This window comes from Montipora foliosa, chromosome 3 (assembly GCF_036669935.1).
Source record: "Montipora foliosa isolate CH-2021 chromosome 3, ASM3666993v2, whole genome shotgun sequence".
In the NCBI taxonomy this organism is placed as follows: Eukaryota; Metazoa; Cnidaria; class Anthozoa; order Scleractinia; family Acroporidae; genus Montipora; species Montipora foliosa.
Window position 1 is genome coordinate 20,462,954 of NC_090871.1, and position 13,351 is coordinate 20,476,304.

At 39.7% G+C, this 13,351-nt stretch overlaps 1 protein-coding gene across 3 annotated transcripts in view; it reads right to left on the reverse strand.

Moving 5' to 3' along the window:
* Window positions 1–13,351, reverse strand: part of LOC137997036 (transcription initiation protein SPT3 homolog) — a 42,351-nt gene that overhangs the window by 3,955 nt on the left and 25,045 nt on the right. For all 3 annotated transcript variants that reach the window (XM_068842739.1, XM_068842741.1, XM_068842740.1), the window contains 5 exons: window positions 10,415–10,483; window positions 7,753–7,814; window positions 2,307–2,382; window positions 2,111–2,226; window positions 1,575–1,862 (listed from right to left, as the gene is read on the reverse strand). In XM_068842739.1, coding sequence (XP_068698840.1) covers window positions 1,575–1,862; window positions 2,111–2,226; window positions 2,307–2,382; window positions 7,753–7,814; window positions 10,415–10,483 — 611 coding nt within the window. The remainder of the gene's footprint in view (window positions 1–1,574; window positions 1,863–2,110; window positions 2,227–2,306; window positions 2,383–7,752; window positions 7,815–10,414; window positions 10,484–13,351) is intronic.

Here is a 13,351-nt window from a genome sequence, read left to right on the forward strand (position 1 = left end):
AGTAACGGTAATACTGTTTTCTACCTATCCCACAGTATTACTGTGGGAATATTTAGGTAGAAAGTAAAAAAGTTTAAAGTAAAAAATACAGGGCCATTTCTCTAATTACTGAAAATCCCAAAACTACTGGTCACCATACTGCTTGTGGCCAAAAAACAATGGAGCAGACATCCCTAATAGTGCAGAAATACACTGTCTGCAGCTATGCCGGCTAATATTAAATGCAAATTAGGCCTTTTGCAGCTAGTGATGGTCCACCATACTGGAACGCAAATTGCACACTGGTACATCTAAAACAAAGCAACTTCACCCATTGACCCCTGAGAGTGAGACTCAAGGTAATTCCCTTGAAAATGACGTACTATCCAGATTTTTGTCAAACTTGGCACTATTGATATTCATGCACAGGAAATTCAAAAAGTGCTTAAAAAGATGGGGTCAATGTGCTTGTTTTTGCGGTGGATGCCCTTTATTCTAAGTGTTTTTTCTCAATTACGCAAGAAGCATTCGAGACTTAATCCACTGGAAAAATTGTTGTTGTATAGCTAAATCTACTGAATATTACTGACAACTTTAGCCTACTTGTCCGGGCTAAAATCTTTCAGTAAAGTGATTTCAAATTGCTCAATCTAGCAAAGCAATGCCAGCAAACTGGACTGCTACATGTACATCATCACCCCACAATCAGTGTCTGGCTCCAACTGCAGTTTCACGGCATTTATATAGAGGATATTACACGGTGGCGAGAAGATATGAATTTTATGCTCGAGTGGCAAGAACAATATCTCACGAGTGAGCGAAGCGAACAAGTGAGATATTGTTCTTGCCACGAGAACATAAAATTCATATCTTCGAGCCAACATGTAATGTTCTTTTTATTATATGGAGACTAAATATTGATAAATTCCGATTTTATTGTGTTTCAAAGTAGTCAAGTTTTACAAATACGGCTGGGCTTTATAAAAAAGGCGGGAAAAAAAGGGGGGGAATCGTGACGTCATTGAACGATACGACACTCACAAAGGTGACATACGGAAAATACGCCACTCGGGTCCCGGGTGTAGTGGCGTATGGAATCTACGAGTGGTTTAGTTCCCAGTAAAACACTCTCCTCCATATAATAAATATAAATACTACACCTTTACTACATGTATCCAACTTTTTTCTCCTTTAAAATTAATATGTTTTCTGCAAACCTATTACAAGTCCATAAAACCATTAAAAAGGCGGGGTGACCGTGCTCCTTCAAGAGAAAATAGCCATTCCTTGAAAGATTAAGCTTAGCGTCAATAAAATCTGCCATTTTATCAATGTGCACGAGCTAATGCTTGCGCCAATGACGCAAGAAATTATGCGCAGTAGGGTTGTGTAATGCATAACCAAGGAATCACCTTAATAGATTTTACTCTGTCTAATGACAGACGTCCTAGGGTGTTTGAGGTGCGAATGGGTTAATTTAAATTATCTTTGTTTTAGATGTCCCTGTGGGCACTTTGCATTCCACTTTGGTGGTTTTTGTACCATGTCTTCACTAGCTGCAGAAGGCCTATTGCCTGATTACAGTGAATACTAGCCTTGAGTTTCCTTTTTTTGCTCTTTGGTTTTGATGATAGTGCAGAATTCTGTGATGCAGATGATGTGCTGTTAGATCCACCTGGGGTAGGGCTTGGGAGAAATGGAATTGTGGGTGTGGTGGGCGTATCTGGTGGGGTGTGGTTAGGGGTTGAAGGTGCAGATGTTGCACTTCCTGGTGTGACTAGCGACGATTGGGTCTCTGATAAAATGGAAAAAGGTGGCATGACTTGTGTCATTACATCATTTTCTTCGGCATCTTTTTTCACCAAGAGTGCTAAGTCAACTATCTGTTATTGAAAAGACAAAAGCAATGATGAGGAACTTTCGACAAAGATTCATTCACTCAATATATACACAAGCCATGTGTATACATTTGTAGCAAAGCTAATCACAGCTGGAACTTGGGTAACTCATAATCGTCAACAGCATACCTTTGCAAACAACTAGGTGAGAAGAGTACCCACTAGACTGACAAAACCTGGATACTTGAGGAGTGGAGCTACATTTACAGCAGTGCTAAAATTGATTTCATCACCTGTCCAACTGTCTCATAAGCCAGGAAGCTAAAAATTTCCATGACTGGTGTGTTAGGCTTTAGGTCAATAAGTGATGCACAATCCAGCCACTCCTTGAATTTTCCAGCTTTTTTATCTGTAAGCAAAAAATAAACCAAGTTGACAAAAGTACATGCAAGCAAGAATCTCAAGAGAGTTAGGGCAACTGTCACTCACTGAAGTTGGTCTGTCGGCACTCTGTAAATTCCAAATATTGTTGAGGATCAAGAGTGCGGGAAAAACGTTCAGCTCTCTGAAAAAAGAAAACAATTATTCCACTATAAGGCTTTGAAAAAAGAAGCTGCTGTAAAAGTAAAATATTAAAATGAATGAATGAGAAATTTATCTGAGATAAAAAGCTCAATGTCTCAAGACATTAAAATGTTGAAAGTCATTGCGGCCATTTGTTTTTGTTTTCAAATAACGGTTTGTACAAATGCGTGATCACATTGGCTGAATGCACTCAGGTGAATCACCTGGGAAACAACAAGTCAGCTATTTGAATAATTTCATGTTAAACAAAATTTAGACACGGTGCACAATGGGCAAAATTAATATGGGCCTTTAATTTTACACAAACTACAGAACCCCATAAACATGTTACAGGGGTGAGTGGGTAGGTTTTATGCTAAGAACAGGGAGTGGTATTCGAGGTTTATTTTGTGAAATTCAACCCAACATTATTCAAGGTTCATTAGTGGGAGAAACTCAACTCAACGTTATCATAGTATAGAAGCCGTTTCACCGATTCTTGAAGTCAAGTCCAGACCATGCTTATTTGACACGACGCTAGTGGCCCTATATCTTCTACTGCTGGCTGGTGATATTTGCAAGAATCCTGGCCCAGAAACAAGATCTTTTAGTGGCAAAACGAGCAACTTATTAAATATTCCTGTCATAATTTCGAATCTCTTGAATTATTCAAGACCCTTCAATAGACCTGCTACTCGCAACCTACTGTCAATGGCGAATTTAGCTTGTTACGCTAATTCAACTGGTGCTGACATTTTCGCTATCACTGAATCATGGCTGTCCGAAAGGGATATGGCCCATAAAGCGGAGATTACGCTACCCGGGTACAAATTATTTGAATAACAGAGAGTTGGAAGAAAAGGTGGAGGGACTGCATTGTTATGGAATGAAACTATCGATGCGCGAAAAGTGAACAGTGGTGAATGCAGGTCATTCGAATTTGGCGAATGGATTTTTAAATACGGGTCTAGTAAACTAAGGGTGATTGTGATTTACAGTGTACTGCCCTCTTATTCTGCTGTGCATCCTGTCACCAGTAGCAAGTTTTTGGACGAGTTTCCGTTCTATTTGGAATCTACTGTTATGTCTCCTGAGCCACTGCTGATCACTGGTGACTTCAATATTCATGTGAACGTTTCCAGTGATCCAGACGCTGCTCGCTTCCTGGAATTACTGACTTTGATGGGCCTACGCACATCTCTGGCCATACGCACATCTCTGGCCATATACTGGATCTAATAATTACACAGTGCTTGGACTCTTTGCTCTGTGTTAGGCCTTTAAATGATTACTTGATCTCTGATCATTTTACTGTCTTATGCAATCTACAGTTGGGAAAACCACCCCTGAAAGTAAAACAAGTGTCCAATAGGAAAATCAAGGACATTGACACGGAAAAGCTAGAGGCTGAATTGTCTCCTTCAAAGCTCTGTCAAAACACTCCCGATACACTTGACTACCTTGTCAACAGATATAACACGACCTTAGCTGAAGCTCTCGACGGGCAAGCCCCATTGCATACAAAAGTGATACACTCTAGACTATTGGTCCCTTGGTTTAACAAGGAAATCAAGGTAGCAAGGTGGGAGAAGCGAAAGGCTCAAAGGAAGTGGCGACGTACCAGCACAAGGGAAGACATGTTAGCGTACAAAACATAAAAGAACAGTGTGAATGCTTTGATGAGTGAAACTCTATGCAAATTCTATAATGACTTTGTCCAGGATAATAGTAGCAATCAACACAGTCTATTTTCCGCAGTGAAGCAGTTCCTCAACCAGGAGGAAAACAGCACGGTGTAACCCCTGTGAATAATAACGTTAAACTGGCAAATCAACTGAGAACTTTCTTTGTTCAGAAAATTGAGACCATTGGTTCCAAGCTCGACAAAATGGTACAAGGGCTGCCATCCCCTCCCGAAGACCACACCCCACTACCACCTTCCCCGCTCAGTAAATTCAATCCCCTTACGGAGAAGGAGGTTCGCAAACTCATCAGCAGCAGTGCAAAGAAAAGTTGCACTCTGAATTCCATGCCGACCCCTCTAGTGATGGATTATATCAACATCCTTTTACCGATCATGACAAAAATGATTAATCTATCACTTGAGCCTAAGTTGTTCGCTGATGACTGGAAGTGTGCACTTGTTCTTCCACTACTGAAGAAGCCTGGGCTAGACCTCCTATACAAGAACTACAGACCTGTTAGCAATCTGCAGTACGTTTCAAAGCTGGTTGAAAACGCGGTGTTTGAACAGACACAAACCCATAATTATGATGACTCACTCACTATACCCAGAGTTTCAATCATCATATTGTCAAAATCATAGCACGGAAACGGCTCTTGTTAAGGTTACAAATGATATTCTCATGAAAATGAACACTCAAGAGGTCATGTTGCTGATCATGTTTGATTTCAGCGCCACTTTTGATACGGTCAATCACAACATTCTGCTAAAACATGTGAATAAGCATCTTGGGGTATGTGGAGTGGCCTTAGAATGGATTAAGTCATACCTGGTCAACAGAGGTCAGAGAGTCTCAGAGCGCTTCAGTTTGGACTGTGGTGTCCCACAAGGGTCCTGTCTGGGTCCCTTGCTTTTTGTTATCTATGCATCCAAGCTATTCACAGTTGTTGGGGATCAGCTTCCACACGCACACTGTTAAGCTGATGACATGCAAATCTACCTCAGCTTCAAGCCTAACAGTAGCACGTCCCAGGAGGATGTAGTTTGTTTGATGGAATGTTGTATCAAGAAAATCAGGTGCTAGCTGATCCAGGACAGACTCCTTATTAATGATGATAAGACCGAGTTTATGATTATTGGAACTCGGTAGCAATTTTGTAAATTGCAGGCCATGAACATTTAAGTAGGTAGTTCAGAGATTAAACCTAGCTCACGAGTTCGAAATCTAGGTTGCTGCCTCGATCCCAACCTGTATATGTGTGACCACATCACAAACGTATGTAAGACAGCTTTTTACGACTTACACAATAGCAGACGCGTTAAGACGTATTTATCGAGAGACAGCTTACTCAATCTGGGTACACACAGATTAGACTACTGTAATGCTTTACTGTATGGCCTTCCCAAAGAACAAATACATGTAGCTAAGTTGCAACGCATGCAAAATTGCCGCCAGAGTAATAATGGATATTGGAAAGTATTCCCACATAACTCCGGTACTCTTTGAGTTACACCAGTGCAAGCACGCAGTCAATTTAAGATTCTTATTAGCTTTCAAAGCCATTTATGGCCTCGCACCTGATAGAGATGTATCAGCAATCTTTTATCTATAATGCAAGTCCTTGTATAATCTTAGATCCAACTCAGGCATTTCATTGAAGCCACCAAGTGGGAAGATGCTTGTAACCCTGGGTGGGTGCGCATTTCAGGCAGCAGCACCGCATTAATTTGTGGACTGAGCTTCCATTACAATTATGCACTATTCAATCTGTAGAAGTTTTCAAGAAGTCAATTAAGCCATTCCTTTTTAAGCAATTTATTTCTTGATTAGTGGTTAAGTGTATGAATGTTATATTGCCATTTAGAATTGTAATCACCTTTTTAATTGTAATATTTTTAAGTTTTTAACTTATATAAATATCCTAATTATTTGACTTATTGATTTTATAGATCTTATTATGTAAAGCACTAATGATCTTTTTATTGTAAATAGTGCTATATAAGCAATAATTTATTATTATTATTATTATTATTATTATTATTATTATTATTATTATTATGCAGTATGTTGTACGTAAGTATGCTTACCGATATAAGTAGGAAAGGGCACTATTGTGTAACAATCCCTACTGTTAAACCTATTTACAAACCAATTTGTAATAACTAACGAACCAACATTTGAGAAAGGAACAAGAGTTTATATTCCTTAATAACTCGTCGAAACCTTGAAAGACCTTGCTATGTTTAGGGTGTACGTTAAAACTGCCTTCTGCATATTAAACAAAACCTGGTTCCCTCTATCCAAACCTAAAAACTTCCTAACTTTCTCCGCCATCTCCATAGAGTAGCCCCCTAGTACATCAACTATCACATTAAGCTGTGCGATAGTGTGGCCGGGGAACTGTTGGCGCATCTCCCATTTCAACGGTGCATACTTGTCAGTTTTCTCCAGTTCCTTCTGTTCTCTGTTGGAAACCCAAGGGCAGCTCATCTCAATAAGGATCACCTTCTTCTCCTTTCTGTCCACAATTCTCACATCAATTCTGTTAGCCCTGACTTCCGTATTTTCAGCGAATACTGGCACATCCCAGTACGCGCACGCTCGGTCATTCTTGTACTCGGGTTTAAGTGAGACTGGAGAGTACCAAGGGGGAATACTCTGGATAAGATCCAAGTCTTTCAGGAACTCGAAGAAAAGGATTTTCAAGGCTGCATTGTGTCTCTGCATGTACTTAGTACAGCTAATTACGTGGGCCATAGATTCAGGCCCTTTTTCACACATACGACACGTGGCATCTGAGGTGGTCAGCGTCTTCGTCTTGCTCTGGTGGTACAGCTTAGTGGGGAGTAATTGCTGGTATAACTCATAGATTCCAGCAACAGTATGCACAGGTGCAGACTTCCACTTAGTAAGCCAAGTGAAGCAGTCAATAACTTTGTTATCATCCCATCTTTCTCCGAACAGCTTTCCTTGCCACCTCTGCTCTCTTACTTCCCTCATGCTTCTCTCTTCTTCTCTCACTCATAATGTTCTCCCTATTCCTTTAACATGTGATTCCTGACCTAAGTCAGTTTGCAACGCTTTGGGATCTGGGTATGCAAGGTCCAGGGTAACGTCCATTTCCAAAGCAAATTTCTTGGCATCCTTTACGAGTGATCTTCTTCCTGCTCGTTCGCACTTCTCCTCAAACTCGCGCACTAAACTCGTCATTCGATCTTCGTTTGTGTACAGCTTCATTGTGGTCTTGACTTTGGTCTGCTTATACAGACTCTCAAATGACTTCAGTCCCTGGCCTCCACACTTCCTTGGTAGGTATAGCAACTCGGTTGAACCGAGTGGATGGTAGCCTCCATTCTCTTTGATGATCTTGCGAGCTTCGCGATCGAGTTGTTGTAGATCTGCGAGCGGCCTTGTTAGTGTCCACATAGGGTAGGTGACAACTGGTAGTGCATATTGATTAGATGCTAAGACTTTGTGGAAGTCCGATAGAGGGCTCGACCATATAATTGACAGTCTCTGCAAACAAACCTTTGAAGCTCCCCACAGAACACAGCTGTCAATTATTATTATTATTATTATTATTATTATTATTATTATTATTATTATTATTATTATTACTAAGTGAGATTCTAAGTGTGGTTTTCATTGCAAATAACTGGAAAACTGAATCACAGCATAATACTTACTTCATTCCTCTCTTGCTTAACTTCATCAATGTCATCATCATCAAACAAAGAGATGAGATCCCCTTCAAAATTAATGTAAGGAATTGTCTAACTTATTTTGAATTCAACCGCTGATAATTTTCCATTCTATTAAAGTCCAGGGATTTTTAATACCAAATATATATAGTTAATTCTGGAGGTCAGTACATTAAGCACTTAATGACTGGCCCCAAGGGAAACAGTGAGTTTTGTTTCCCCGAGACCCTCAATGTTCCCCGAGGCGAAGCCGAGGGAAACATTGAGGTCAACTCAAAATAGAACAATACACAGATAAAAATTATTTGCTTGACGTCGGCTGGCGTACAGATTTGCCGCCATTTCAAAGGTGCACAACCTGATCACGTGTGAGTCGAAAGTTCAAGTTGTTGTTGCCCTAGGGTGTCATGAAGTTTTGACCAACGACACGTGACACGTTCTCCTCCAATCAAAAAACGTATTTGAGTTGGGAGGTATGACAAACTCTATTGTTCATCATCTACATAATTTGTAAGGCCCAATTGGTCTGTTTTCATGATGGTGAGACTACATTACATGAAAGTCATATACATGTATTGGAGCTTCGTACATATAATATTATACAGCACACTTGACAAAACAACTAAAGGAGGCTCTAAAGGGTTTTTAGCTGCGCGCACATGTAACCTACACGCGCCATAATGAAGAAACACGCATCAGCTGAATAAACCAAAATTTCTATCAAAACTAGCGCACACAACACACTGGAAGTGAAAATATGGCATAAACTTGAGCAAACCGAAAATAAAACCTGTCAAAAAAAATTGTTTTGATCTCGAAATTTTGCTCAGTGACCTATCTTGATTTTTTTGCATGCACTTATCATTCACAATGGCACTTCAAATAAAAAAGGTTTCAGGGAAAGTTATCTAGTACAATTTTCTGTAAACTATAAAATGCTTTTTTCGATGTATCTTAAATTCTACTAAATAATTTTTTGTCACAGTCTCCAGGAAGTTAATTAACTTAGGGAGATTTCCTGCAAAGAAATAAAAACGATAGGTCACCAAATTGGTTTTTCAGATAATTTTCAAACACTGTAATTTAGAGGGCCTTTTTGTGGACCTGGCATGTTGCCATGGTAACCGATATGACGTCATAAGTGCCCTTAACCTAATAATAGATTTGCAAAGATATTTATAATTTGCCTACATTATAGATCCTATGCAAAAATGGCTGCCTTTAAAATTATTCTTTTGTTCATATTCAAAATAGCCCAACTAACCTACAGTGTAGTTTTTGAGACAAAAATTCTAAAGAATTTGTTATCCCGAACGAAGTTAGTTGGGCTATTTTAAATATGAACAAAAGAATAATTTAAAGGCAGCCATTTTTGCATAGGGTCTATGAAATACCCTTCTTTGGTATCTTTCATCGTTTCACAAAATACTATAGCAATGAAAAACCCTTTCGAGCCTCCTTAATTAAGGAGTGGACGCAAAGCACCGTGAAAAAAAGAAAGGCTTGAATGTGACTCTAACCCTGGACCATGGTATTGCACTGCACACTGTTCAGCAGCTGGCAGGTCACAAGTTCGTACAATAATATTTTTTATCTTCTTAGGACTTAAAGAGTGCATGTGCCATAAAACAGAGATTTTCGAAAGCCATATTTCAGAACTGCAGACATAAGACAATTATGATTATTTTCTAAGCAAAAGATCAGATTGCTCTCAAAATGAAACAGCTTAAGTAGTCATTGTGGAGAAACCTGGTTTAAGGTGATTCCTCAGTATTGCACTGCGCATCCTGTACTGCGTATATGGTGTGTCAATATTTATACATTGGTCAAATTTGCAACATTGTAAATATGGCGAAAGTCGACTATACAGTACACAATGAAACTGTTCCCAAAACATGAGAGATTTTGTGACAGACCCATACATGTAATTATCTCTTTGCGTTCTGAGAACATGATGAATTTTGTTGTTTTGATCTACAATAATCAAGATAGTCAGGTACGATGGTGTACGTTTTACTCTTAAACGAGCATGGTGACCTATATTTTTTATTGCTGCTGCGATGATCATTTTGGTGTACAAATTATCCCCTTTAAATCAAAAATTTTTTTTACAAATTTATCGGAAGGAAAAAAAATATACACTGTAGCTAAAAATGTACAGAAAGACCCTTACCCAGGGATGTAAATGATGATCTTGAAAACAACGACTTGAGAAACGTTTTGAGTCAATGTTGTTTTAAGTTGAGTGATTTTTCCATAAACTATATAGGAGTGTTCCATGTGCTCTAAACTTTCTACCTGTCAGGTGTTTTTTCAAGTGTTACTTTAAAAACTCTCTCGTCTAGCTATCGCAAAATGTACCCTGAGCTGATGAAATAATGCGCGTGATTAGTATCAGCACAGGCATTGATGGGGTAAGATTGGCCTATTATATCTCTTAAGCAAGCACGGCAACTTCTCTTTTTTATTGTAGTTCCTAAAACAGGTTAGTTGGGAACATTCAGGTAAAGTTTCAAGAAAATCATTCGACAACTTTTTTTTCTGAGGAATCACCTTAATATTTAACCGGATAAACCTTTTACTTTAAATAACAGTAGAGTTTAGGATGACAACTAAAGCAACATGTTACTTTAAAAACTCAACTGACCTGTTTGATCAATTGCACTGACAATCTCATAAGAAATCTTTCGTCTTTTGTTCCCTTTATTTTCATGAACTGTAAGAAAAATACCTGAACCTTTACTACACACACTTCACATCACATTATTTTATTATAGACTCCTCGCAGTCCATTCTGAGTTAGTTGAACCGCCCGCTTTGGTCACGCAAGTGAGCCAAGGGGAGAATGGTGATAGAGTGAGATACATGGACTGCACGATCTTCTGTGATCAAAATGTTCAGGATTCCCTGTTACACCAGCAACAAGAAATTTGGATTGGTCCATTGACAATAGACCGCTGTCAGACTTTTTTGACGAGTTAATTACTTCTTGTCAGATTGCTTCGATTATCCCAGGGAAAAGATGAGCATGATATATGGCTTTTGTGGTTTTGATCATTTATCCCTTCAAATGCTAACACATTGAACTCAAACGAGAGCAGAAACTTGTGGGGCAAAACTCTCCTATTGGACAAGTATGTTATGGCTGCAGTACTACCAACTTGTTTCGGCAAGACCATTATTTATGAGAGCTTTGACCTCTGAAAGGATACCGGTGACCCAAATTCAAACACCATTGATTGTGGAAATAAATCCTCATCACAGCATCACTGAAGACCTGCAGACTCGGTCAAACGATTATCTATGGGTAGTTGCCTTTGAAAAGAAGGGGAATTTGTTAAAGGAAATAGCTTCAAACGAGAATTCATTTTGTCCTTGATAGTGTTAGACCCCCAGAAACGTGTCAACTATGTATATATAATTGCTTAAGCGAGTTTCTGCATTGTACATTAATTTGCTATTAAAAGATCGATCTGTGATTTACGTTTGAGCTCTCGGTTTGGTATCAAAGTGGATCCTCAAGTTGTGTATCGTGATACACTAACGCATTGCACGTCGCAATGCAGGAGTGTGTGACAAGCCAATCGTTTCCTATTGTGTTTACATGCTCTTACACAAGCCAGTTCAAGCACGAGCGTGGAAAAGCAGTTTTACTTGGCGATTTCTAGGGGGAAACAGGACGAGGTATCTTTTTAGGAAGCAGCATTTATCCGTTTTTGAAAAAGGTCAATTTTTTAGGTCATTGTGCAAACTTTTCCTTTTCGATTTAACCGATCTAGTGCATATTCAAGTAAGGCAGGCAAGACCTAAAAGGCACGTCTCGTTGGAAAAACAGGAAAAACAGTTGAAAGCCTCTTTCATTCCTTTCTTTAATTTATTTGCAAACAATAATTGCTAGCAACTTCCCAGACTTTTAGTTGGTCCGAGTTGACTCTTTCAAACTGGTGGCTGCTGTGGCTAAATGAATAACATGTTAAACATGACTGATGTTTGCAGATGTCACCTCACTTTGCTACTTTTTGGCCAATATTTTGATTGCCTCCAAAGACTTTCCTTTTTTGCTACTTTTTGGCTAATATATACTTTCCTTTTTTGCTACTTTTTGGCCAATACATTTTGATTGCCTCCAAAGACTTTCCTTTTTTACGCATTTTTGGTTCACACAGATCAAAGCTACAATGTATTAAAGGGATATCATACAAAAATATAGTTTATGTCACGCTGTCTTTTAGATTCGGAAGCACTCAAGGTACAATGTAGATCCCGAGATGCTTGCTGAGATGCTCTATGGATTGTTTGAGAAAATCTGGGAGGAGGAAGAGATCCCTTCAGAATGGAAGGAAGGACTCCTGATCAAGTTCATAAGGAAGGAGACCTTGGCCTATGTTCAAATTATAGAGGAATCACACTCCTGTCAGTGCCACGGAAAGTACTGAATCTTGGAAAGGTTGAAAGGACTGGTAGATCTCAGCCTCCTGGACCAGCAAGCTGGCTTTAGGCCAGGCAGGTCATGTATCAACCAGATGACAACACTGCAAATAATAGTGGAACAATCAATTGAATGGAACTCCCCCCTTTACGTGAATTTTGTTGACTACGAGAAAGCTGTCGATAGCCTAGACAGGGAGACATTATGGAAGCTAGTTTGACATTATGGTGTACCCATGAAGGTCGTCAATCTGATTCAGAACTCTTATGAGGGCTTGTCTTGTAGAGTGGTTCATGAGGGGAAATTGACAGAGAAGTTTGAAGACCGGTGTGAGGCAGGGATGCCTGCTGTCATCCTTTCTGTTTATCTTGGCTATAGACTGGATCATGAGAGCTGTCACAAACTGGAAAAGAAACAGGATCCAGTGGACCTTGTGGTCACAGTTGGATGACCTGGACTTTGCGGACGATCTAGCGCTTCTGTCACACAACCATTAGCAGATGCAGGAAAAAACATTGGACCTGCAGCGCACCTCAGCGCAAGTACAATGTAGGACTGACACTCAATAAACAGAAGACAAAGATCCTGAGGATCTATGGAGGCACTGATGAGCCAGTCAAAATTGAGGGAGAGGAACTGGGGAAAGTTGAGTCTTTTACCTATTTGGGTAGTGTAAAGGACAAAAGTGGGGGAACAGATGCAATTTATGTGAAAACTAGGATCGGCAAGGCACGATCAGTATTTAACATCCTAAAAAAGGCCTGGAGCTCCAGAGTAATCAGTACAACCACCAAGGTACGTTTGTTTAACTCAAACGTTAAGTCGGTATTGTTGTATGGAGCAGAAAGATGGCGGACAACCAAGGCATCTATGAAGAAGATCCAGACCTTTATTAATCAGTGCTTACATGTAGAATCCTAAAAATCCATTGGCCAGATACTATCAGCAATGAGAACCTATGGGCAAGGACACAGCAAACGCCAGTGGAAGAGGACATTCGACCAAGGAGATGGAGATAGCTTGGCCATACGCTATGCAAACCACCTGGTAGCATTGGCCGTCGAGCCCTGAACTGGAACCCCCACGGTCAAAGAAAGAGAGGGAGACCACGGAAAACCTGACGGTGGGAGCTTGAAAAGGACATTAAAAGGACTG